Consider the following 27,683-nt stretch of genomic DNA (forward strand, 5'->3'; position numbering starts at 1 on the left):
TCAAACTTTAAAACTTTGAAAAGCTAGAAAAATTCCAAACTTAAGCAACATTATTTAAACGCAATAAATCAATAAGAGAGCAGTTGGTCTCTTTAAAATTAAAACCGTGATACATTTTTTCAGGATTCTTTGATAAATAAAAAAACTTTTGATTAATTGTATGTATCATAAGTAATTTAATTTATTTTAAAAAAAAACGTACTGATCCCAAACTATATATGTATATATAGCACACAATACATTTAAGTGAAGCTTAAAAAAAATCCAATAATACCTTTAAATTCCTTAAAGTCCTTATGAGCAGTTTTTCCAGATTTAGTTCAATTTTTACTGTCATTGTGGGGTCCTGGTCAGCAGACTGGACTTGATCTACTGAAGAGGGTGTGTTTCAGGCCTTTAAATTCATGAGGACATCTCTGGGAATTTCAGTCCTATGATAAGGGGACTTTGTACTTAGAGATAAACAAATCATAATATTACTTTGCATATGAGAACAAAATATTGTGGCAGATCCTTAAAACTGTAAATACTTATTTACCATTTTTTTTATTAAGGTTGCATACCTATAATACATTTGACAGATATGCAGTGGTGAAGCTGCAGTCACCAAAAGCTGCTATTGGTACAATATAAAATGAAACAAACCCCAATAACATTGAGTGGTACATAATTGAACTGCATAAAATCCCACACCCTCCAAAATCCTTGTCCAAAAAATGACACATGGCAGTTAAAATGTATAGAAGGACAGATGCAAAAAAAGAACCACACAGACATGTCCTACACTGATAACCAATGCAATTTCTTCTTCTTCGGCTTTATCTCAAGAGTGATGTTAAGGTCCTCAAAGAGATGTTAAGGTCCTCAAAGAGTCCTCAAGAGTGATGTTAAGGTCCTCAAAGAGTCCTCAGATGTTAAGGTCCTCAAAGAGTACTCAAGAGTGAAAGTGCTGTGAAAGTCATTCATGCATACGTAAATTTAAATTATATTGTGAAATACGTGAAATGTTTCAAACAAGACACATTCTTCCTCAGTGATTTGTCATGCTACGTTTTGTTAAAAACCCTGAATGTACATTACGGTGAAATCAAGACAATCAACAGTCTCTTTCATTTAGACATTGAAAATAAGCATTCTGTGAGAATAAATAGATCTGCATGCAGTTAACTGCATAATATACAAGCATTTCAATATAATTTCAATTGTATTCGACATCATCAGGGTCGTACATTTTTGGCAAGCCAGAACCCAGCTGGACATGCAGAATATATACAAACTCACACTGAAAAAAAAAAGGGGGAAGGGGGTATAGTTCCTGCATTATTTCAGTGTGCAACAGTGTTGATTGAACATTAAAGCACTAAAACTAGAAATCCTTTTGTATTTAGCAATACATGCCACTGTACTCAGAGAGGGTTAGAGTCCCTGGCAGTTATTTAGACCTAGAAACCAACTCCTGCTCCCATACAGATGTTCAACTGACAGCTCTATCTTTGAAAATCACAAGCTAGAATCCAAACCAAGCTCCTATTTAGGACGTTCCTCTATGAGCTGCAGGTATAGAAGCCAGATGTGGATGCACCAAAACAGTGATACTACTACAAATGCTTAATCTCAAATGCTTATTTAATGCAAATTTATTATGGCAATCCCTCATCCTTTTCAGAATCAGGTGTACTGAGTGTGGACTCTGGGATGCTGCCCTGTGCTTTGAGTTTGGGTCTGTGCGTTTTCAGATTTGAGTCTTCGCTAGATGGGGCCGTTGAAGTCTCTAAAAGCAGCCTGAGAATTTGTCCAATCCGTTCTTCTAAAGTCACCATCCTTCCGTTCAGAGCCTGGATCTCAGTCCGCAGCTCCACCCTGGCCTCCTGCAGCGAGGCCAGGAATGAGCTCTCGCTACTGGGGAAAAAATCGCGGGCTGGTCCTTCTCCTCCACCAGGTACAGGGCTCTCTGGTTCCGAAACCCGATCAAGTCTCTGGTCACTGTAGGTCAGGCCGCTATCCCAAGAGTCCGTTTTGCGGAGCGAATTCTTCCTGGATTCTCCAGCCACCTCAACACTCTCTATCTGAACTTTGACTTCTGGTGAAAGGTGCTCCATGGAAACGGCCTTAGCTGCATTGTTTAATCCCTCTTTCCTCTCCTCCTCTGGAGATGAACCTGGGGCAGCCATGTTGTTTTTCAGTCTCATCCAGCCACGAGCGGTTCCTGCGGGCTTGGTCCGCGCTGTGTTATTCACTTTGAGTCGGTTTGCGACTAGGTCACCGCTGGCAACAGCAGGTTTGAGTTCCATGATGTCGCGGTTGTTCTGCTTGATGGAGTCGCCCAGTTTAGAATAGGCCAGACAGTTCTGGATGGGTGTGATCTGGGAGATGGTGACCACGCTGCTTGTGGATCCGTTCTGAACCGTGTGCAGCGAGTTCTGCATGAGGGAGGCGTGCGGTTTTGACATGCGTGCGGGCTGCTGTAGATGATGTTGATTCTTCTCCAGGTCGAGCTGGGCCGAAGCACCCTGGTTACGGAGCTCCTTCTGCTGTTTGAACTTCTGGAAAAGTTTTCGGACCGGGTGGTCCACCGGAATGGTGAGTGGGACCTCATTCTTTGATCGCTGCCTCTCCTCTTCCTCCTTCTTCACATCGATGATTTTACGGAATATAAACTGAATATGGAGACAATAAGAAATAGCATTAGTTTGATTGGAAAAGGCATCTACAAGAATTTTGGAATCCTCATCAAAACTTTCACTTGCATTTTTGACCAAATTCCGTTTATAAAGGTGTTTGATGTAAATTTCTCTCTATTATTTAGAAATTATAACAATGAAAAACAGTATCAGAAAATATTTACTAATATTTAAATATTGAACATAAAATAGTTACATGAGCATCAAAAAAGAAGTGCTGCTCCAGTATAAAAATTAAACATTTAACATGTGGGAATTTCAGCATAAGGGTATTATCAATAATGAGTGCTGTGATGGGAAAGAAAGATTTAAATTATACATGTTTTATCTTCCTCTAAAGCCGGCCAATCACGCTAACGCTTCTTTTTGTGTCTTGCCATTTTCTGCCCACAGATTACCTACAGTATGCTTGTAGATTGTCTTAAATTATATATTCGTTGAATATATTTGTCTCTCTCATATCCAACTTTTTCTCCACATGAAAATCATCACGTTCTTTATTGAAACTGATTTGTGGTGCTTGATTCATTTAGTTCAGCTGATTATATTCATTTACTTGTCTCTCTCTCTCTCTCAAGATACTGTAAAAGACAAGAACAATGTCAGACTAAAGGCAAAACAGGTCAACAGAATTATCTTCTGATAACCCATATAAGTACATAATTAAACTTTTTTTATTCTGTTAATTATTAAATTAAACAGACCTTCATGTTTTTACATGTCTAAAATGCTCAAGCTATCTTTTTTAAAGTTTGTAATTTCTGCACTTACAAGCATGATGAACTGGAATTGCAAGAAAAATAATAATCATTATTGACATGGGCTGCGTTTACCAAAAGCATTGTGAGTTAAATTGATCGTAGAGACCATTGGTGGCAAAGGTTCTACGTTCTACTTAGGCTTACGATGCTTTTGGAAAATGCAACCCAGATGATTTAGAATTTTCTATGATCAAATATTTTTTGGCGTAAATTGATTGTGCTAGAAGACATTTAATCCAGCGAAAGAATCAACATTTTATATGTATATTTATATATGCACACACACAAACAAAGTGTGTGCGTTTGTGTAAAAAAGAAAGTCCTAACCCAAACAAATAGTTGAGGCAATTAATTAACCAGTAGGACGCTCAAAAAAATAGATTATTGTTTTGATAGTGCCTCAGATACACTTTTAGGTGGAAATCAACTTACAAATGGCTAACTTGTCTATTCATGTTAAGCTGAGATAGGAAAAATACATTTTAAGATCAGCAGATTTACACACATCCCCTTTTTTCCTTTCCTTTCTTAAGAATCGGTTTCATTTTAAAGAATATTCAACTCTTAGATCTGAACACAAAAAATGATGCATTTGTTCAAACACTGGAGCTCACAGACAGAGAAAGTCTGTCATTTACTTTTGCCCTTTCTGAAAGTCAGGAAAACAAGATCTACACTGAAACATTCTGTATTTGAACATTACAACATTTTTTGTCCCACTGAGGCTTTGAGACCAAACATTTCCTCTGACACACACATTTCCTGGTACAGCTTAAAGTTATTCACACAAAACCAACAGACTTTATTTAATGAGTTCCAATCATGGTGGGAACTTCAGGCACTTGTGTTGTTTTTTTAATAACGTTGAGTGATGAAAGCTCATTAGAACCTAATTCTTCTGACCTTTTTTCAAGGCAATAATTGCTTGTTCGGCCTTTCAGCACATCTGCAAACAAGGTTTTATAAAGAACACTTTAAATTTGATTCCACTAACTGTAGTAAAGCCAGGGATGAACTGGCCATAGGGACCACAGGGATGCTGGGACCATTGTTTTGTAGGCTGTTTGTCAAACTTTAAACATTCAAAGCAAAAACAAAGATTTAAAGGGAGAAAATGTTACTCAGGCCAGTCCATTGAAGCCAATGTTGTGGATTCGGGCACAGGCAACATAATTGCAAAAGGCTGCAATGTTCCCCAGAGATGGAACATTTTACCATTCATTCTCTATCAATATGCTGCAGCAAACACACCAAGCCAGCCTTATTTTATACAGGCGTGACACATCTGAAGGCACGTGTATTGGAATAGTCCTGTTATATAGCCTAAATGAACAACAAACAATAACTATATAGCCAGGTTTTACTTTGTGTGATAATCTTTGTGTCTTTTCATTTGAAAAGCAATCAATTAATCCAAAGGGGAGCTGCGATGTTGCAAGAGGCTTGCTGGCATTCGATTTTCAAGAAGTACGTTTCCATGTCCATTTCATGGAAAACAAATCAAATCCTTTCGAATTTAAATAGAAGATTTGTTCTAAATCTCCTGTCTTTTGACAATTTTAATAATTATGTTATATACACTGATGAGCCAATACACCAATTACAAGTAAAGAATATCATTGATGATCTCCTAACAAGGCCACATATTAAGGTCTGAATAGATGATAAGCAAACCATCAGTTCTCGTAATCAGCATGTTGGATGCAAGAGAAATGGGCAGGAATAAAGATCTGAGTGACTTTGACAGGGCCAAATTGCTATGGCAAGGTGACTGGGTCAGAGTATCTCTGAAATGACTCTGGGTTGCTCCTGGTCAGCTAAGGTGAGAATTTACCATGAGAAGTCAGAGGAGGGATAAACTACAAACTGGCGACAGGGTGTGTGGCGCCCAAGGCTCATCATTGCATGAGGAAAAGGAAGGCTATCCGGTCTAGTCCGAGCCAACAGAAGGTCACGTAAAAGTTTAATGATGGTTATGGGAGGAATGTGTCCCTGCTGCATATGGGGCAGTGCAGCCACAGACCAATCAGAGAGCCTGTGATGACCCCTGTCCACCGTCGAAAGCACCTACAATGGGCACAAGAGCGTCAAACTGGACCTTGGAGCAGTGGAAAAAGGTCACCTGGTCCGATGAGTCCTCTATTCTTTTATATCACGTGGACGACGGTGTACGTACGTGTGCGCTGTTTACCTGGGGAAGTGATGGCACCAGCATGCACTGTGGGACGACGAGAAGCCAGTGGAGGGAGTGTGATGCTCTGGACAATGTTCTGCTCAGAAACCCTGTCTGGCCATTCATGCGGACGTAAATTTAAAACGTGCCACCTTCTTAAACTACCCTTCATAACAATGGTGTTTCCTGGTGGAAGTGGCCCATTTCAGAAGGATAATGCACACTGCACACATTGTTCAGGAATTGTTTGAGGAACAAGATGAAGAGTTCAAGGTGTTGCTCTGGCCTCCAAATTCCCCAAACCTCAATCCAATTGAGCATCTTTGTGATGTGCTGGACAAAAAAAGCTTGATTCACGGCAGCTCCACCTCGCAACCTACAGGACTTGAAGGAACTGCTGCTAACGTCTTGGTGCCATATACCACAGGACACCTTCAGGGTCTTGTAAAGTCATCGGTGGGTTGGCGCTGTTTTGGCAGGACCAACAGCATATTATTAGGCATTATTATCATTGTTTTTTCTGTCTGTCTTCTCCACCGACCTTCATCGCTTCATGTGCTGTGACAAGAGTCCTCAGAGAAAGGTTGAAATTAAGGCAGAATCTCTTTGATGATGTTGTAAGAGGACATAACCCAAGCAATTAGAGCATGGAGAGCATGTGAGTGATTAGAAGAAAGAGGCTCTACTCAAACAAGCCTGAAAAACATGAACCCAATTAATACTGTGGTGGTCCAAAAGTACATGCAACCAACAGAAATTGAGAAGATTTACAGCATAGTCTGTAATTCTCAATAAGAAAATGACACTGAATGCTGCAAAAGATGAAATACTGCACATTATGACATTGTAATCAGGAACCCTCTTGCGGAAAGGACATGATGCAAATTCGTACTATGCATATTCAGATTTACGGAATGCATATGGTAATATCAGAGAAATTAACATTGCCAGAAGGCATATTGTATAAACAATTACCACATAAAGAGGTGCAAGGCTGAATATATATATACATGAAAAACAGTAAATATTTTGTTGTCAGAAGAAAGAGGCAGAAGAAGAGAACTGCAGACTCAGTCTTGGGCAGAGCCATTATCACATTTTTTACGGATCCTAAGCAATGATACGGTTCAAAATTTTCAAATGAACTGTTTCACATTCACCTCAAAGGACTTTAGAAATCTCACTTTTTCTAAACAAGAGACAGCTGACCTGACTGTCCTTCCCCGAAGGAATACCGCACATCATAGCAATACGCATCTGATTTCCATGCCTTTTCTTGGAGTGTTAAAGCACTCTGAAAATGTCTGTTCCCATACTGTAATGGCTATTTTAAGATTACACTTCTGCTCTCAGAGCGACAGAGTGAAGGCTTTGTGCACCGGTCTGTAGTCACCTGCAACTGGCGACAGAATGAGAGATAAAAAAAAAAAAAACTTGTGGTTGCTAAGAAAAACCAGCTGTCGTGCTGAATGTGATTGCTGGGGTTTAATGTCAGTGGAGCAATCAAAATACTTTATTTTCACCCATCATATACAATACATCATCACTTAAGTAATCACATACAAGATGCAACGGACTTCACATGATCCAACAGCTACTGCATTTCATTCTATGGAGCAAGGAACTTTTAACTTGTTTGCTGCTGACCTGCTGAAAATTCAGATTTCATATCATAGGGGACAAAAACTCAATTTTAAAATATATTAAAATAAAAAAAAAGTTATTTTCAAATGTATTTTTCACAATATTACTGTATTTTCCTCAAATTAAGGATGATGATGATCTTTGATCATTCTGAACATGTCAGTCCTTTTCCAGTTTGAATGTTTATTTTGTGTGTGTGTGTGTGTGCATGCGTGTGTGTGTGTGTGTGTAAACCATTGAGGCTTGAGTGACTTAAAATGACACAGAAGCCTGTTAGCAACACAATTATATAACAGATTTTGGAGACAAACACACACACACACACAAACTCCCATCCCGCAGTGGGGAAACGTCTTCTCTCTGACGAGAAGTAATTGGCTCAAAATGTGTCCAGAACGTTTACTGCTGAGAATCACTGACAAATGCTTCAGACCCTCATACTGTCACATTACAGTTAGAAGGAAACCAGGTGTGCTTTCTCATATGCTCACGCTCTCTCACACACACACACACACACACACACACACACACACACACACACACACACACACACACACACACACACACACACACACACACACACACACACACACACACTTCTCTGATATTACAGCAGCAGAAATATGGTAGCAGCACAAGCTATCAGATTTACAGCTGCCACATCACTCCACGTCCCTTACACGCATTATTGCCAGGAAGCAAAAAATAAATACAAATAAAATGCAGTGCTTCTCCTCTCCTTCATCAATCTCTCACTCTCTAGAATGTTCTGGAAGCACTCAAGAGAGAAGCCATTACTCCAAAGAGGAAATCGGCAGGGGAGTCTCACCTTCTTGCCAAGATGTCGCTGTGTGTATCCATGATTAAATGGGTCTAATTTTTTTTTTGTTCTTGGTGGACTATCTGCCTGAGGCGAGCGGATGGAAGCATTCCATCTTTATCTGATTTTTTTATTTTCAGTAACTTCTTTCTTTTCATTTTCCATATATTTATCATCTAGTGTGCCTGAACGTGTATTTGTGTATCTCTGTACTCTCCTGAGCCCTGTCACTACAGAGAATAAACTTAAAAAACATCACTAATTAGACCACTAAACAGACCAAATGGAGTGAAGACAGGACAGTGAGAGAGAGAGAGAGTGAGAGAGAGAGAGAGAGAGAGAGAGAGAGAGAGAGAGAGAGAAATTTATATAAATATTTTAAATGTCAATTAATATATATATTTTTTAAAGAATTTCTTCCATTTCAGGAGAAATGAAAAATAAATAAAAAAGTCTGTCTCTATAAATATCTCTCTTTCTTTCAAACCCTAGAGCCATCACTGTACCGTACCTAAACCTCCCTCCTCTTTCTCACTCGCGCGCGGACACACACACACTGAGGGAGAGTGTGTCAGTCTCAGTGGGTGATTAGGTGACACATTAGGGCTGTTCTGGTAATCCTGCCTGTCACCTGCAGTCATACACACACGTCTAATGCAGCCATGCAGTGAACGCACGCACTGAAAACTGTTCTAATTCAGTGACACAGACTGATGAGATATGAGATTCAGTCTTCTGTTCAATTTACTGCTTAAAGAAAACAATTCTAAACCTGTCCGTATCTCTTTGACTAAGAAAACATGTGACTCTCGGAGGAAATAACACACCACACACCTCCAGAAAAACACTTGAACTCTGAGACTATGTAGACACAGTCAGGACTCAGGAGTGCTTTTGGCATTTTTATTACAATCAAATTATTAACTTACTATGTATACACAGTCAGGAGTGTCATAAAATATTGATTTTAAATAACTGACTTGTTAAAACTGTATTATTATTAGTAGTAGCAGTATATGCATGTATATATGTTTTATATATAAATTATAATAATTTAATTAATTGAATAAAAAGTGAATATTAGAAATAGAATATTATTGTAAAATTATATTTCACGGGGTAGTGCAAGGTGGTCTGGTTAACTAATACAAGTATGAATCTCATTGTCATCATTATTAGACATGTTATTAAAGATAAAATTAACATCCTACAATGATGTTATTTGTTTGCATATAATGCTAAAGATAGCCATGGAACTTGTGAAAATGTTATGTGGTTTGACAGTAGTCCTGTAGTAGTTCAGGCAAACAACCAGTCTCAGAATTTGGAAGTTATTGCCAGACAGCGTCTTATTCTGGGTCACATCATTAATGCAAAAGCCTTCTGGAAGAAGTGTGTCTGTGTGTTGTGTCAGCCTGAAGGCCCACAAGCTGTCTTATAGACTCAAAAAACACAAACACGACATTCCAAAGACATAATTATTTTTTATACCGTACAAACTGTAGATTACCAAAAAAAAACACACAAAAAAAACACCAGGACAACACACACACACACACACACACACACAGAACATGTGAGAATATTACACAAACCTTCTTAAAATAATCATCTCACACCTCTGTCCTACACACACAATCAAAAACACCAGCAAGTCTCTTTTCACTCTTACTTTCTTGATGCTATCCTTGTCTCTCTCTCTCCTCTTTTAAATGGCAGATACATGCTTGAAATCTAAATCTTTCATTCTGTTGAAACCCTCAGGCTCCCTTAACAAAGACACTAAACAAGACTGGTCTTTCATTTGACCACAAAACACATCTGAAATCACTATGCTGACGGTTTATTTCAATATCACATATACTATATGGATTAATTTGCTTAATTTGCCATTAACAATTCAACATTTTTTGGCCTAGCTGTTGAGTCATGATGATCATGAACTCAAGCTTGCACGAACGATCCTTATCCCATTCAACTACTTTTCCTATTCCCTTCATTTTCTGTCCTCTATTTACCATTTATACAGTAGAGAAAAGTCTAAGAATAAAATAAAATAAGAAATCGAAAAATATATTAAAACTATTTAAAACAGTGCTGCTGTGAATTTTTCTTTTGCTTCAGCATAAATGTAAGACTGTTTGACAGGCTAAAAGCATGCTGGGAACAATCAGGGTGGAAAAAAGGAATAACATTAGGGGGAGAGAGAGAGAAAGAGAAAGTGATAAAGGGGAAGTATGTATGAGAAGAGCTTTCGCTGTTTTGATTTATTCATATCTGACCATTAGCCTAAAAACACTGTTGTTTGTAGGTTCAAGTGAGTGTGTGTGTGTGTGTGTCTTAGTAATAGTTTAGAAAGAGACAATTTTGAGGGAAGCAGCAAACTATAAGCTTCTATATATATTCCTATAGAAAGCACAATATTTTAGCACATAGTAAAAAATAGGACGAATCATTTTACTGAATAAAGCTGAGCATGAACAAACAAAGGAGTCTGAAATGCTGGTCTATGGAAACACTGATAAATCCTATCATAAACAATGAGACACAATAACAAGATACTTGCTAATGTTTCTCACCCTTTTGCGGAGGTTGCAGGTGAGAATGAGGTTCCGGGAGAAGGAGTTGGCAAACGCTGTATAAAAGTCTAACACCTTCAACAGGGCTTCTCTCTTTATGATGTGAAGATCACAGTATGTTAACGCTCGAACGTTAGCGCATGAGTGGGCCAAAGTCGTCTCCTTCCAAAACACATCACCAAACACGTCCCCTTTACCTGAGAGAGCAAAAGGACAAAAGGATCAGAGAACATGCAAAGGGCAGATCATAAATATATTTAACAGAGCAGAGCATTAGTGGGAGTCATTCAAATGTATCATCTCACAGCAGAATGATCAAATCTGACATTTCAATTAATATTCTCTTAATACTGTAGATCTAGAGACAGGCACCAACCTGAGCGGGAGAATTACTAGACTGTACTGGAAAGAGTTTAGCTTATACTCTACTTAAAAGGGTAATTAACATAAAAAGCAGAACTTTGGATTACTCGCTTTCCTTTCATTCTGAACTCATATTAATTTATTTCTTGCGTGTGGAGCTGAATAAAGCCAAATAATAGCTTTGTGCGAACTGACAGAAAATTTGATGAACAATTCTCTCAAAAATGAATTCTCTACCAAAAATCTGTTATCATTTAAACACCCTCGTGTCATTAAAACCTGCATGACTTACTTTCTTATGCAAAAGATGATATTTTGAAGAATGATTCAACAGTTTTTGGATATTTAATGGAAACGTTGCCCTAACTATGGTTCGTTCCTTATTCAAAGCTATCATATGACTTCAGAAGAATTGGATCAAAAAGTCATATGAACTGTTTGGTGTATTTTTTAATCCTTCATAGTAAAAATTACTATCAACTTTTGTTATATGAAAAAGGGCAGCTTGGATATTCTTCAAAAAACATGTTGTTCCAAACTGATTTTCTTCTATGGAACACAAAGAGGATGAGTAAATGACTGAATTTTCCTTTTAAAGTCCAAGGAATGTGACGGAATTAGCGCCATCATCCATTTTGTGACATCCTAATGAAATGGATAATAAAAAAAATAAAAAAAGTAGGACGGGGACTTGTTCAAATCATCAGCTGTTGACTGGATGGAGGCAGATTTAAATGGGAGCTTGCTGTCAATTGTAAGAAAGGGACGGGGTTTAAGTAGACTAAATGATTGGAGAAGTCCAGCATGTTTTGCAGAGAAGTCTGACATTTCACTGGAAGTTACAAAATGACAAGCTAAAAAAAAGAAAAAAAGAACCATATGCATGAATGAATTGTTCACAATAAAATCAATGAGGATGGAGTACCATCTCCTGCCAACCTTATATTTTAATGCCAAAAGGAACTCAAAACTATTCAGAAATGCAATAAATGTAAAGCACAAAAGATAACTTAGAGCTCAAGTATAATTTTTTAATTATCTCTTATTTTCCGAACTGAGTGAAAGAGCCGAGAAACATTAAGAGACAGTAAGAAAGCAGGATAATTGCTGCATAGATGAACGTGGTATTATCAGAGAGGAGTGTAGCTGTCTCTACTCGTTTAAGATGCCGAAGATCAATGGCACACTGATCTCTCCCATCACTTTCCACAGATCCTCGGCGCCAGCGACCCAAAATAGACCTTCAACCTTCAAGCGCAAAACCCTGCACTGATTCCATAGGACGCAGCAGTGCTGAACGTGCAGTCACCACAAATCAAAACCCGTTTTGGCTGGTTCAAAGAGAAGTTTCTTGTTTTCAGGCTAATATTTGTGATGCTGAGCTCAGCATAATCTCCTTACAGAGATCATCTGCCACAGGTGTTTGTCCTGCCAATTAAAGACTTATTTCTAGTAGCAAAACATATTTAATTGGCTGCACATGCCAGACCAATTAAACCACAATTAGCAGCTGCTTGGAATGCATGCACACATGCGCTCTAATTAACCGTTCAAAGCAAAACTGAAAAATCCTCTTTTCCTGAATACTATTGTTCTGCTGTCATCTTTAACAAAGTAAACCACTCTTGTGTCAACCCTAATAACATGTTGTAGACTGCATGCACAAGAGCTGATATGTTGCATTTAGCACAATATATATACAGTATATATAACTTAATTTATACTTAATACGAATTCCAAATTGATTCATGTAAACATTATTATGGTACAAACAATAAGTTGTTTCATACGGTCAGGGTATTTATTTTAAGTCAAACATACTGTGTGCAGCAGATTTGGTCTGCAGAGACTTTGTCAAGGACTCTACTGAGAGTTTGAAGACAGTCGTATCCCTGAAGAGGCTGTGAGGATTTACAGTTGATCTCAGACAGAAGCCACCAAACATTGTCTCCAAGGAGTCATGTGTTACCATGGCACTCTGTTGCCACGTGGGGACAGTTAAACCCATACCTTCAGGATCATACTGTAATATTTTAGAAAACATTTGAAGAGGCTCTGAAGTGGATACATTTGAAAACCCTGTTTTTATGATGTAGTGTAGACTTTAAAAACATAGGTATTTGAAAAAGATGACGTATATTTAGTCATGTGACGTATATTGCACCCATAGGTAGGTATTACACCATGGTCTAGGTGAATACTCGATTCTGATTGGCTGCAGGGTGTCCATTAAAAAGTGATGTAGGACACCTAGTAAAGGAGTTCTTAAACCATTAGATTTCGATTGTAAAACTAATTAAAATATAAACTAATGTTTTAAAAATGTGTTATTTGGCAAGTGAACATGGTATAAGCGGGTTAATGCCCTTTGAGGTATCCATTGTCAGGTATTAATGGACTACGGCGAGGCGTGAACCGTCCGGCGCGCAGCGGAGTCCGGTTGCCTCCGCCGAAGTCCATTAATACCTCGTCGGGCATTAACCCGCTTATACCAGCATTGGTGGTAACCACACTATGCCATTTATTTTCATAGTATTGTTTGAAACTGTTTTCACTTTGTGCGGTCTTCATACTACATTGCTGCAAAATTTCCAGAAATTGCTGTCCTGTGGCAAAACATGAAAGAAATTGCATTTTAGAACATTCATATTTTGAGTGCAAACTGGACGCACTAGTACAGTAAGTTGTGGGATATTTTGCAGATATTATCATCATCCCAGAAGAATAGCATGAGATCTTTATTATGTCTGGTCTCTCAGCATCATCTCAGTGATGTTTTAGTACATTTACGCATGTGCAGTAAGATGATTTAAACGGTATCCGATGCTTCAGTATGGAAGAGCAACTGTTGGAAAACGCTAGTGGAAGGAGAACGTTTTGAAACGAAAACGCTCTTTTCAAATGTGTCCAGAATAATGTAGACCGAGAAACTTTTAGCAATATCTTCTTTTGTGTTCCACAGAAGATAGAAAATCATACAGGTTTTGAACTGCATGATGGTGAGTAAATGATGCCGGAATTTCCATTTTGGGAGAACAATCCGTTTGACACTTGGGTATGTTTTTTCTTAAGCACATTTACAAGGGTTCTGTTGAAGACGGTCCAGCGAAAATTGTTTTGGGTAAATGTGAGCCATATGGATAAATGTGACTAATGTCATAATTTCTTCTCATTCGTCTCCTGTAGAGCCGCACAGCCGCACAGCTCCACACCTCACTAACTCCACTCCCCAGGAGCCCATCTTCCTCTGCCCAGACACCCACCACCCTCCTGGGCACACAGAGACACTGTGAGTCCAGGCTTCCTGCCGAGCTGGAGGAGCGACAAGGCCTCAACTCAGCGGCCATTAGAGCTTAATGATTAATGCCGCTGTATGGTTCCATTCCGATGGCGACTCGAGGGAGAATGGTAATAATGCGATATCAGTGAAGCAGCTGATTGAAAGTTCAAAAGTGAGATGGTGTTTGTAATGGAAGTCTGTCTGATTGCTGGAGATTCAAATTAAAAATTAAATTAATGATGTCAAAAAGAAATCGTTTAAAAAAAAAGTTTTTCATCACCATGACAACCAAAATGTATTTCTAATCTAGAATTCAAACACTGACAGCAGCAAGAATGAACAGATATTGAGAGATGCTAATAGAGGGTTAAAAAAAAACAGAGCATGTATTAAGCCAGGTGCACACCGTCCGATTTATAATAGTCCTTTCCGACTGTTGCTTGTCAGACTGTGTGAACATGATCCCCGCTGTAAGCCATGTCACACTGTTCGATCTCAGTTGTTATTCTAGCTAGCAAACCAAAACACTCTAGCATCAATTTTTTTTTTTAGGAACACATTCCAGCATTTTTCTCGTGACCTTTCCGACGTAATACGTGGCGCATCTCAGAGATAGTACAAGATGGGCGGTTAAAAAGTAAATTTTAATTTATTTTTAGAAAATGGCCGATCGTTTCCCTTATTTCTCGACTGGGATCGTGTAGAGCCTTTGAAGCTGCATTGAGACCTATGATTGAGACTGACATTTGGACCTTCAAACCGTTGGTTGCCATTGAAGTCCATTATATTGGGAAAATCCTGGAATGTTAAAACCTTAATTTCTTTTCGACTGAAGAAAGAAAAACATGGACATCTTGGATGACATAGGGGTAAATTATCAGCAAAAAAAGTTTTGAAAGTGAACTAATCCTTTAATCCAGGTGCGCACCGTCCGATTTATAATAGTCCTTTCCGACTGTTGCTTGTCAGACTGTACGAACATGATATCCGCTATAAGCCATGTCACACTGTTAGATCTCAGTTGTTATTAACTGAGACTGTACGGCAGTCATGACTAGTAAAAAACGGATGCACGCAAGAAGACTCGTCTGCGGTTTTAAATCAATCCATGACGCATTCGTTGACTATGAGCTGCATTTACATGCGGGACAGAAATTCTAGCAAGCAAACAAAAACACTCTAGCATCAATTTTGATCATGGCTTTTCCTAAAAAGAAAACTGGGGAAAAAAACAAAGATGTGTGTTTGGAGCAAGTGGTGGTTTGTTGTTGTCTTACTAATTGCATCATCATGTTCCGCACTCCTATTGGTCTTTGATTTGACAGCTGTCGTAGAAGTCTGGACTGTGCGTCAAATCTTTTGTCTTTGAAAATGTGATCACATTAGTCATTAATCAGCAGTCGGTGAACATGTCAAACTAGCGATCAAAGACTTCCGATTTTTGCCTAGGAATTAGAGGAATCTTTTAGGATTCACAAAAATTGGTCTCAGACGGCCAAATCGTGGGCAAAATCGTACAGTGTGAACTCGGCATAAATCAGTGCTTTTAAAAACAGTTACCAAACGAACCCAGTATAGCGATGACCTCGTCATCCTGGATGACCTCCAGTGATCCTGACACCACAAAGCAGAGCAGGTCCACGCTTTCACCCGCATGGAAGATGAGGTCACCGGGGGCGGAGTGTATCATTTGGAACTCAACAGCCAATGACCGCAAACATCCGTCACTGGCCAATCGGAAGGCAGGGTGCTCGTTGAACACATTCCTGTTCAGGTGCACGCAGATATCAGCCCGCATGTCCTTAGGGCAGATGGAGAGCACCTGTGCACAGATGAATTTCCAATGTAGAATAATATCAAAAACTTCAATCATGCAACCATCCGATCGGTTTCAGTCTCACCTTCTCTGTGTCGATGCCTTTGGACATGGACCACGTGGAGACGATGTAGTCCATCACTCTCTCACTGAGGCCTTTGGGCACCTGGTAGAGCTTGAGGAAATCCCGGACGTTATTCAGCATTTCGTGGTAACGGTTGGTGTTTGCATACATCTGCTGGAAAATGGTTGTCACATTACCGAAGATAGTGGCGTAAAGGAGAGCTATAGGACATGAAAAGAGAAGAATAAAATAGATATTGGTCAGACATAATTGAAATGAGAAACAAAAATAAAAAAAACACTGTGTGGCACTTAAATGTGTGGCAGACTTAAGTACCTAAAAATTAAATAAATAAATCCTTCAATCAATTCATTTTAAACGTTCAAATAAATTGTTAAATGTGCAAATATAGTTTATTAATTTTTTTCTTTTGTCTTCCACAGAAGAGAGAAATGCATACAGGTTTGGCACAACATGAGGGTGAGTAAATGATGGCAGAATTATCATTTGACAGACATTACATTTTTGGATAGATTCTGAATTAATGAATTAATAAATTAATGAATGGAAGAAAATTTTTTATTTAGATAAATAAATTGTTCAAATGTGACAATAGATTTTGATAAGTGTGAAAGAATATATTTTGCATTCATTGAAATGCACAGTAATTGTTTCAAACTAGAACTGCACGATTAATCGTAAAAAAAAAATATCATCATGATCTTCATTCAAACACCCACAAATCTCATTCTTAAATGACAACGATTTGGTGGCTGTTCAAAAAATGTGTCATTGAATCATTCATTCAAAAGATTCGTTCAGAAATGCTGATTCATCCATTAAAGAAACAAGTGAAGTATTTATGAGTGAGTCATTAAAACATTTATTCAAACCGAATTAAAAAATAATAATAATTCAGATTAATTTAACATTTTAAATAGACTGCAGCAATTAACATTTTGTCCCTTACCCTCTAGTAAATTATACAGTATGTTATTTTGTTTAGTTTGATCAGAATCGTGGGAAAATTCTATTTGAAACAAAATAATCGTGATTCTCAATATCCAGAATCCTGCAGCTCTATTTCAAACATTTAATAATAATTATATAATTTTACAATGCACAATGAAAATGTCACTTTTAATAAGAATTCATTTCTAAATGACACCCACTGGACAAATAATGTATTTTCAAACCCATATTTACCCAAAAAGCTTGTAATAATGAAAGGCACTGGATGTCATTTGCAAAAACATTTTCTTTTCATTATGAACATTAATTTTTCTTTTTGAATAAATATTAAATGTTCAATTTTACAATGGAAAATCTTTTATAGGAGAACTGAAAGCCAAACAGTAGACTGAAGTCGGACATTTCTCTGTATGTACACAATGTAAACTTCTGCTGCTGTTTTTATTGCCTTTCTCATGTGTTACCACAGTATCTCCGATCCTCATCTCTATGGCAACCTTTCCTGAAATAGCTTTCCAAATACTTCCACTCACAACCAATAAGAGAAGAGCGGGAACAGAGAAGAAAGTGAAATGGATGGAATGAGATAAGATAAAAATGGATGATGAAAAGCCAAATGTGAAACTGTGAAAAATGGCAAATGACGTTATGGGAGGAGAAAACAGATCGAGAGAAACAGTGAAAACAAGAGGAAGTCAGAAGGCTGAAGAGAGTGAGTTAGGAAGGGGATTTCTCGTTGTATTTTTCTGATTCAGTTTTGGATATCAGCCATCTGACTCACCTGTACTGAAAGAAAGTAATTATAGTCAAAGAAACCTCGCACACAACCTCATAAATACACACAACTCACCAGAGAGTCATTTTGAAAGAAAGAAAGAAAGAAAGAAAGAAAGAAAGAAAGAAAGAAAGAAAGAAAGAAAGAAAGAAAGAAAGAAAGAAAGAAAGAACTTTCATGCAGAGGATCGTTGAATCAATTGTTCTGAATCAGTCAGGTGAAACAAAATGTTTGAACTGACTCGCAGAACTGAACTGAACTTAACAACTCTAATGCCATTTTTTCTACTGAATTTTTAAATTAGAGATGCTATTAAACCATATCTTAACATTCTCTGAAATAAGTATTATAAGTCTTTAATGGCCAATATAATGTGCATTAAAATCATCAACTTAACTCGCCTGCAAGATATGAATATTTGATATATTTTCAAGCCCTATTAAACTGGATGTGACAGTTCCTCACAGTGACTTCAGCATCAGTCAGAGATGAACTTGAACCGAGAACTTGCAATCATCAAAATCTGCTTGGCATTCAAAATAGGGCTGTGCAACGATATTATATAATATTATATAATATATGTGCGTGTACTGTGTAAAATTATTTTGTATATATAAATACACACACATGCATGTATATATTTAAGAAATATTTGCATGTATATACTATAGTAGTGAATATATATATATATATATATTTATATTATACTGTATATACACATAAATATCTTATATATATATTTATTTATTTATTTTTATTTATATATATATATGTATTTATATATACAAAATAATTTTACACAGTACACGCACATATATTATGTAAACACAAACTTTTATTTTGGATGCGATTAATCGTTGCACAGCCCTAAATAAAAACTAATAACGTCATGAGGGATTTATCTGACATTTTTTAGCACAATAGGATAGGATAGGATCGATTATTCCACCATATTCCACCCCACACATCACCCAGTGAGATTTTAAACTTTTTTTTATCCTGGTGTAACTTTGGGGCAGAAATAGAGAAAGTTGCACGGATGGTGCATTAGGGAGAGTCTCAGGGGAGCCTGTGCAAACTAACACACATAATGAGGCCTTATAGGACCTCACTACCACAGAGACAGACAGAGATGTGGGCAAGACAGGAAGAAAGAAAGAGTAAGACGTGAGATTGGGATCTTTAGCGAAACATGAAAACAAAAGAGAAAATATCTTGACTGAAGGATCTGGAGATGAGAACAATGTGTTCGGATAATTACAGACGGGGAAAGAGAGAATGGGGGTCTGCGCTGTGTACGATCTTATCAAAGAGTCATCAGAACAGCTAACTACAATTATTCTCTCCATCAATTGTGAGCTGTTGTTTTTATTGGGCGTGTGTGTGATCATCTCCTCTTGATTAAACCAAAGTGTTCTGAAGACCTTACAACATCATGAGTAGATCAACAGAGCCCTTTTAAAATGCCTTAAGCCCAAAACATACTCATTTCTGGCCTAACATGGCTTTACTCCGGCGTCAATAATGTAATTACGGGAGAAATCCCTCCTTCTAACATTATTCTAACATCAAGTCTTTGCTTGTATTTGCCATAAGCACGTCACACTGAAAGTTGTATCCTGCTGTTCCTACATTTCATGCGTCAGAAACCAAACCGGCATCAACAGAGCTCATTCGGCCATCCTCTTAAAGATTCACAATGACCCATTAGTGTAATGAGCTTTTAAAATGACTGCTCCACCTAAGTGATGTTGTTAGAGAATATTACAGGTCAGGGAAACCTCTGTCTAGGTCAAAAGCAAGAAAATAGTGTATGACTCAGACTCGCATATCAGAGGGGGATTTTTTTTACAAAAAGGCAGAGGAAATGAAGACGACGAGTGGAGCAGAGATGGGAGGCAAGTCAAGATAAGGCAAAAAGGCATTGTAAGCCCAAGTACCGGTAATCATATTTCTGCACATCTTATATATAATATGATATAATATAGAAGTCAACTTTTAAAGAAAAGTTTTAAAGAAGTCTCTTCTGCTCACCAAGGCTGCATTTATTTGATTGAAAATACAGTAAAACAAGACTATTTAGAAATATGATTAAAATAGCTGTTTTCTATATTTTTCTATATTTTAAAATGAATTTTCAGCATCATTACTCCAGTCTTCAGTCACATGATCCTTCAGAAATCATTCTAATATGATGATTTGGAGCTCAAGAATAACTTATTATTAAAAACAGCTGTGCTTAATATTTTGTGGAAACCATGATACATTATTTTAAGGATTTTTTGATGATTAAAAGGTCACACAAAAAAACAGCATTTATTTGAAATAGAAATTGTGTATAAATTGTAAAAGATTTATATTACTTTTGATAAATTTTATCCTTGCTGAATAAAACTATTAACTCCTTTAAAAAAACTTGTTTTAAATAAAATAATATGTAAATGTACCGTCTGAATACTCTATTTTGATTGGCTGGCAGGTGTGCACAGGTAGTTCCAAGTCAGTTTAATCACCGTTCTGTATTAATGCGCTGTTTTCATTAAGCACACGTCACTCGCACACAGAGATCTGAGATCGCGCTGCGCACACAGAAACATTCGGGAGCACAGAAACTTATCAACGCTGCCCTGCGACATTAAAATAGCTTCGCTACTGAATTGCTGCATTATATTTCTTAGAAACTAGAGGGGTACATCGCTATTTTAAATCACAGCTTCGTTGTTAATAGAGAGAAACGCTAAACAGATGCAGCTAATTCACACACACATTTCTCTCTCTCTCTCCGTCTCTCTCTCTCAGTAATTAATTCAAATAAATGCTTTAATTCATTCATTCATTCAAATAAATGTAAGTGTCTTACGAACTACTTTATCTCTTTGTCTGATTTAAACCCTTGCGGTCAAATACTGCACCGCAAACATCAATTACATCTTTAAGTTGTCAGCGCTGGCGAATGACCATGGTGTAAGCGGGATAATCAATGTCTAGCTGTGCATTAAGTGATTTGAATGTGCATTAAGGGCATTCAAATGGTTTAATGCACAGCTAGCCATGGATTATCCCTTACGTATATTCGAATGCGCTCCGCGGAGGCAACCACTCGCTTCGTGTCGGGTGATTACGAGTGTGTGTGTTTTTGGCATTTGAACCTACAGTAGGTTTTCTTGCACGCTAAAGAAAAACTGTCAATTTAAAAAGCCTACAGAAAACATAGTTTGTGCGGTTCAGCACTCACACATGCTGATAATTATTACTGCATATCTGTATAGTCTCCAGAGTGACTCCTCACTGCACACACAGATCTGGAGAAGGACATTAACAACGATTGGCCTCGTTCCTTCATTCTGGCCAGTTATATGTCCTTCTCTCCACCCATCTCTCTCTATTACTGTCTCGGAGTTATTTCTGAAGGAGATGCACTAGAAGCAAAGCACTGCTGTCTGGAAGATAGAGGGGCCAGACGAGATTAGTCAGACTAAATCTGACAGAGGAGAGAAGAAAAAGAAAAAGAGAAAAGCAGCAAGAAAAGAAAGGAGTCCCCTTTTAACCTAATATTAATATTTACTTCGGGTGATCTGATTTATCAGGTGAAAATGACAATCTATCTGACCTGCTCATTATGTTAAAGAAGAAAATCACTCACATCCGACCATCATCATGGCCACAGAGAAGATCTTCTCTCCGTCTGTAGCTGGCGCAATGTTTCCAAAGCCAATGGTGGTCAGGCTGGTCATTGTGAAATACAGTGATGTTATATACAGAGAGTCTTTCCCAGGACCGCCCTCCCATTGGCCGGTCCCACTGGCATTGTACCGGTACGGGGATCCAATGTTGATGGCTAATTGGTAGAGCCAGCTGTCAGTCTTAATGGTGTTGGTTTGTTCGTCAATGACCTCATAATCTCCAATGCTGTACCATATGCAGGCAAGCCAGTGGGCCACCAATCCAAACACGCAGACCAGTAAAACTAGCACAGCTGCGCCATACTCCAGATAGTGGTCCAGTTTACGCGCAACACGACCCAATCGAAGCAGTCGAACTACCTTCAGAGAACTGAACAGGCTGCTGATGCCCTGGAAAAAAAGAGAAAAATAAAGATAGTTTATATGGTTACACTTAATTTTGATAGTCCACTTTGGACATTCTACTAACTTTGCAACCAACATAACATAACATAACATAACATAACATAACATAACATAACATAACATAACGTTACATACAACACAACATACAATTTTTGGTATTAATACTGTATTTGTCATATGTAAATGCTACATTAAAAATGTTTCTCTTCAGATTTGTACAACTAGAACTGCTTTATTAATATTGGGTTGAAAAATATACAAAAGATACAAAGTAATGTTATTGTTATCCAGTGTGATTTTAGTATGCACAAGGAGTCTGACAACAGCCGGTCTGCTCCACACGGAGATCTGATTTCACCATCATCGAGTCCATCTGGGATTACATGAAGAAACATGAAGAGAGAGACTGAATCTAGAAGAACTGTGGCAACGTCTCTAAGACGCTTGAGGAAACCTATCAGAAATATCAGATCTCCGTGTGGAGCATACCAACTGTTGTCAGACTCCTTGGCTTGTGCAAATCTCCCTGGATTATTATAATTAATGGCCAAAGGAAATTTAAACGGATATTTCCTACTGACACACTACAACAAATTATATGAATAACTGGCTTAAACCCATTTTTTGGGTTTTTAGACTTTTGCACAGTATATACTGTATATATCTATAGGTGAAACTAAAAAAAATTAGAATATCGTGCAAAAGTTATAGAAGTTAAATTGTGAAACTAATATATTATATAGACTCATTACATGCAAAGGGAGATATTTCAAGCCTTTATTTGTTATCATTTTGATGATTATGGCTTACAGCTATGAAAACCTTTTCACAATATTCAAATTTTGAATTTGTAGATGTAATTTTTGAAGATGTAAGCCATAATCATCAAAATTATAACAAATAAAGGCTTGAAATATCTCACTTTGCATGTAATGAGTCTATATAATATATTAGTTTCACCCTTTAAGTTGAATTACTAAAATAAATGAACTTTTGCACGAGATTCAAATTTTTCGAGTTTCACCTGCATATACAGTATATCACGGAAAATCTATTTGACGTTTAGTTTATCTGGTTAAATCATTAATTTATTTGTATTTATTACAAAGCCTCTTAAACAGACCACCGAGTTATTTTACACTATTTGGCACACAGCATTGTTAATTGGACGCTACATTCTGAAACAACGAGTGCTTTTCAAATTTCAGTTCACTGAACACTCTTTACAGAACAAATTACACAAAATATAATTCTGCAAAACAGTTTGTTCTAAATTTGGAGCATGATAGCCGAGCCAAGACAGCCAAGACAGAAAAAGGTGCGAAAGTGGTTGGTCATCAGAATCACTTTGCAAGGAGAACGCTCTGTTCTCACACATGATCGGCCAACATTAAAAGGCCTCTGAAAATTTGATGTCAGGCAGCACTTTAGTCCTGCGTAAAAACATTGCAGTTCAGTCCAGGCTGGCCTGGTGTGACCATCTGAAGCATATCCCTTCTTTTAAAGTGCAAATTCAGTTACAGACACGCAGTAAAAGATTCAAGCAACTCTGTGTGCAACAATGCAGCTTGCTATCCTCAGACCGAAACTGTAAAGCTAAACCAACAAGATATAGCCTACAACAAAGCTGTTATGAAACCCCAATCTTATTTCAAAAGTCAACTGTAAAAAAAATTACAGGGAATGACAAATAGCAAAGTGACACCGAACCTATAAACATTTGTTATCACAAAAAAATGAAGATTTCACATAAATGGATATGAATAACGGAGATACTGAAGCCTGAAGTCATGTGTGCTGCTCATGTTTATTTCTCTGATGCTGGCCTGCCTGAGAATAAACTGCATGAGAATAACAGAGCATTACATAACGCTTACAGCTAAATCTTTGAAGAAAGATAACATGGAGATGTTGCGCTATGGGATTTTACTGAAAGCTTGTCCTGGAATAACAGTGTGTTTTCTTTTATGTGTTTATCAGAGCTATTTATCAGAGACAACACGCAATGCTGTGTTCAATTCAGAGTCAGACACAGAACTGAGTTCTGTTATCAAGGCAAATGGTGAAGAGTGGACCTGAACTAGTCAAGATGCACAATGCAACTGTAAGGGATTTTAAACCCTCATTCATACATATTATACTCCTAAAATAAAGGTTCTTTATTGGAATCAACGGTTCCATGAACAACCTTTAACATTCATGGAAGCTTTCCACTGGACAAAAGATTTTTTATATATTTGTGGAACCAAAAATGGTTCTTTTATGGCATCGCTGAGAAAACCCCTTAGATGATGAAAAATAGATGACATTCCAGCTGAGCAGCTTCATGCATCACTACTTTCTTAAGCCATATCGAATTTGTTGACATAAATGAAAAATGCAATGACAAATAAACAGGGCAGTCATGCAGAATTATGGGAATGGGTCAATATAATCAATCACCCATGGTGATTATCACACCCCTTGATGGTTAAAAATGGTTTTAGAGATGCATTCACTGCAGTGGACTAGATGCATAAGTTAATTACGAAAATTATGTTAATTATGTTTTTGGCACAAGAAACCTTGGTTAAGTGGACTTGAGGAAGAAAAATAAAACACTCCAAAGTGTACAGAATTAAATTCTGTGTGCTTGATATATAATATACAGTAGATGCTTCTGGGCTAGTCCAATTTAACTAGGGCAGGACATTTCTAATTCTACTGGGGCAGGACAATTCTACTGCTACCGCTGTGCTTTCTCAGTGCAGAGGACTCCACAGGAACAGTAGATTATAGGGTCCACACTATAATATAATATAGTGATATTATGTAATATAGTAATATATATGATATAAAGGCTTTCTCAGAAGGTTTCCGGTACAGTGAGCAGATCCCTTAGGTATAACTTGTACATTAAACTTGCATTATGTATACAGTGAGTTTTGGGCTGGTAAGAGCACACGCCAACTTTTAAGGGCCATTAACACTTATGTATTGTGCATGATGGAAGATAATGCCAGCATGCTTTATTTTTATTTTTTTTAATGGTTAATTGAGGACTGGTGAAATTTTTTACACAACTTTTTTTTGTCTTGTTTTAAGTATTAACCTCACGATAACACTTTACAATAAGGTTTAATTTGTTAACCAAAGTTAATAAGTTAACTTGAACTAACAATGAACAATAAACCTACAGCATTTAATAGTCTTAGATAATGTTAATTTCAGCATTTACTAATATATTTTTAAAATTAAAAGTTGTATGTGTTCCCATTAGTTAATGCACTGTTAACTATCATGAACGAATTTCATGACAGATTATTAACGGTTGAGATAGATATGCTTGCACTCTGTCACTGACTAGATATATTTAAAACAATGTGTTTATTGGTAACATAAGACATTTGGCATTATCAGGACCCACAAATATTCCCCCATTGCATTATTATACATTATATATAGCAGTTTAATGTAGTACTGACACTACAACTCTGTAAACTTGAATTTTTTCTCACACAGAAATTTTCGTTTTGGGTGAACTATAACAATACATATTGTTGCATTTGTGTATTGCGATATATTGTTACACCCCTAATGTATTAGTACAGACTAAGTATTAGTAAATACCGTCTCAGAAGGTAGGCACACCCACAGACGGCACAAAGTCCCATCATTGGGCATACCGGTAATGCTCACAAAATTGACAATAACTGCAAAGATACTACACCTTCTCTGTTTTAGCAAGTGGAAGTGAAGTAGGGTTTCCGGTTACAGAGTTGATCAAATGAGAGCTTCTGGGGAAAAACTAATTTGTCAGAACTTAATTTAGTAACACTTTAGAATAATGGTCCATCATTAATAGGTAACTATGCAGGAAGTGATGCAGGTCAAATGAGTAAAAAATACAAATTGCTCAATTCTCTCAGTCACACGTTAATGTTGTGATTAGTAATTAATTGGTAATTCTTTATAATTTGTCATAGTTAAGAGTTCTTAATGAGGCTAATCTCATTCAGTAATTATTGATTACCTATCTCAGTCCTAAATTTTTTAATTACTTAAAGGGGTCATGACATGAGAAACCAAATTTGCCTTGATCTTTTGGTATATAAGAGGTCTTTGTACCATTAAAACGTCCTGCAAGTTTCATAGCTTAAGACGTCCTCCCCATTATAAACGAATCATTTATTTAATCAAGCTCTAAATACAGCTCGTTCTGGATCCATGGTAAGAAGTGACGTCACGGTAAGAAGTGACGTCACGGTACGAAGTGACGTACCAGCGTTTGCATATGATCGCCTCCAGCGCAAGACAGCTACGCTTTAAGCGCAAGACAACTACGCTCATTTCGTATCGTTGTCGCGCCCGCGCGCCGCGCGCCTCACAAGTGTTCCGTCGACGGAGAGCGAGTGGGTCTGTGTGTACAGGGAGATTACGACGCCGCAGATGTGCTGTTCCTGGCTGTGGACAAACTACATCTTTGAATACGCTGCGAAAGATCCAGTCGGCAGGGAAAAATGGATGCACTTTATTTTTTGCGGACGTCTCAGTCACGGCAGTGTTAGTTTAAGCGTTTGTTCTATACATTTGAAGGATGACTGTTTTGAGACTGTTTTGAGCTTTGCCAGAAAACTGTTGCTCAAAGATAAGTCCGTGCCGTCTATTCTGGGCTCAACAACGACGACGCAAACTGTAAGTAATGTATTTAAAACTTTAAACTACTTTTTAAATACGCTGAAAGATCCAGTCGTCAGGGAAAAATGGATGCACTTTATTTTTTGCGGACGTCCCAGTCACGGCAGTGTTCTATACATTTGAAGGATGACTGTTTTGAGGAAAAAATCCCAATATGATGATTGGCTTTGCCAGAAAACGGTTGCTCAAAGATAAGTCCGTGCCGACTATGGGCTCAATGACGACGACGCAAACTTACTTTTTACCATGGCTAATATAAACACATTTGTATAAGAGAATCTTGAAAATATGTCGCCTTTCTAGTAGGCCTAACGTTACATGTGATAGAAAATTAAAAATGTTGCCTTTATCAATGCTGCATCTTCAAAGATGGCCTGTGCATGCATTTTTGTCCGTGGTACACCCTATCATTTCATTGGAATTAGTTAAATAATGTTAAACTGTTAGCAAATGAAGCTATAAGATAATTATGCAACAATAATCCGTTTTCAAGTGTCTCGGGTTAATTTTTTTTTATTAATTCAAAATAGTTTCACTTTCCATGTGGACACGGGCTGATCCAGTCTTCGTTGTTGTGGTGATGCTTCATTTTCCTCTGATTCCGGCTCAAACATATAAGGTTTTATCATTGCAAGAGCCATCGCTTCGCATGCATCACCCGCTATTAAACAGTTACGCCGAATCCGCAAATGTTCTGGCTGGGGGCGTTAATAATTGATGCATAGGCTCTGACGTTAGCCAATCATAACAGTGGGCGTTAACACTGAACTCTTAAAGGGGAAACACCCCCAAAACAGACTGTTTGAATCAGAGGATGAGAAACAGGGTGGGAAAAGGTCATAAATCACTACATTTTAAAAGTTTTTTGTAAAAAAAACTATAGTAATACTATAATTGCACCTAAGGGAACATAATAATAAAATAAAAAAAACCATGTCATGACCCCTTTAATGATTAGTTAAGCTTGTTCCCATTTTAGTTATTATTAGT

The 27,683-nt window shown here is 37.5% G+C and overlaps 1 protein-coding gene across 1 annotated transcript in view; it reads right to left on the bottom strand.

Annotated features, from left to right (window-relative positions):
• Positions 1–526: 526 nt before the first annotated feature.
• The window catches only part of kcnh5b (potassium voltage-gated channel, subfamily H (eag-related), member 5b), a 36,899-nt gene continuing 9,742 nt past the window's right edge, over positions 527–27,683 (bottom strand). Inside the window, exons 7-11 of the mRNA XM_079635299.1 lie at positions 21,572–22,001; positions 16,203–16,402; positions 15,871–16,123; positions 10,659–10,855; positions 527–2,657 (exon numbers count right to left, since the gene is read on the bottom strand). Of these exons, the coding sequence (XP_079491425.1) occupies positions 1,641–2,657; positions 10,659–10,855; positions 15,871–16,123; positions 16,203–16,402; positions 21,572–22,001 (2,097 nt within the window). The 3' untranslated portion in view covers positions 527–1,640. The remainder of the gene's footprint in view (positions 2,658–10,658; positions 10,856–15,870; positions 16,124–16,202; positions 16,403–21,571; positions 22,002–27,683) is intronic.

This window comes from Phoxinus phoxinus (genome assembly GCF_949152265.1).
Source record: "Phoxinus phoxinus genome assembly, chromosome: 14".
NCBI lineage: Eukaryota > Metazoa > Chordata > Actinopteri > Cypriniformes > Leuciscidae > Phoxinus > Phoxinus phoxinus.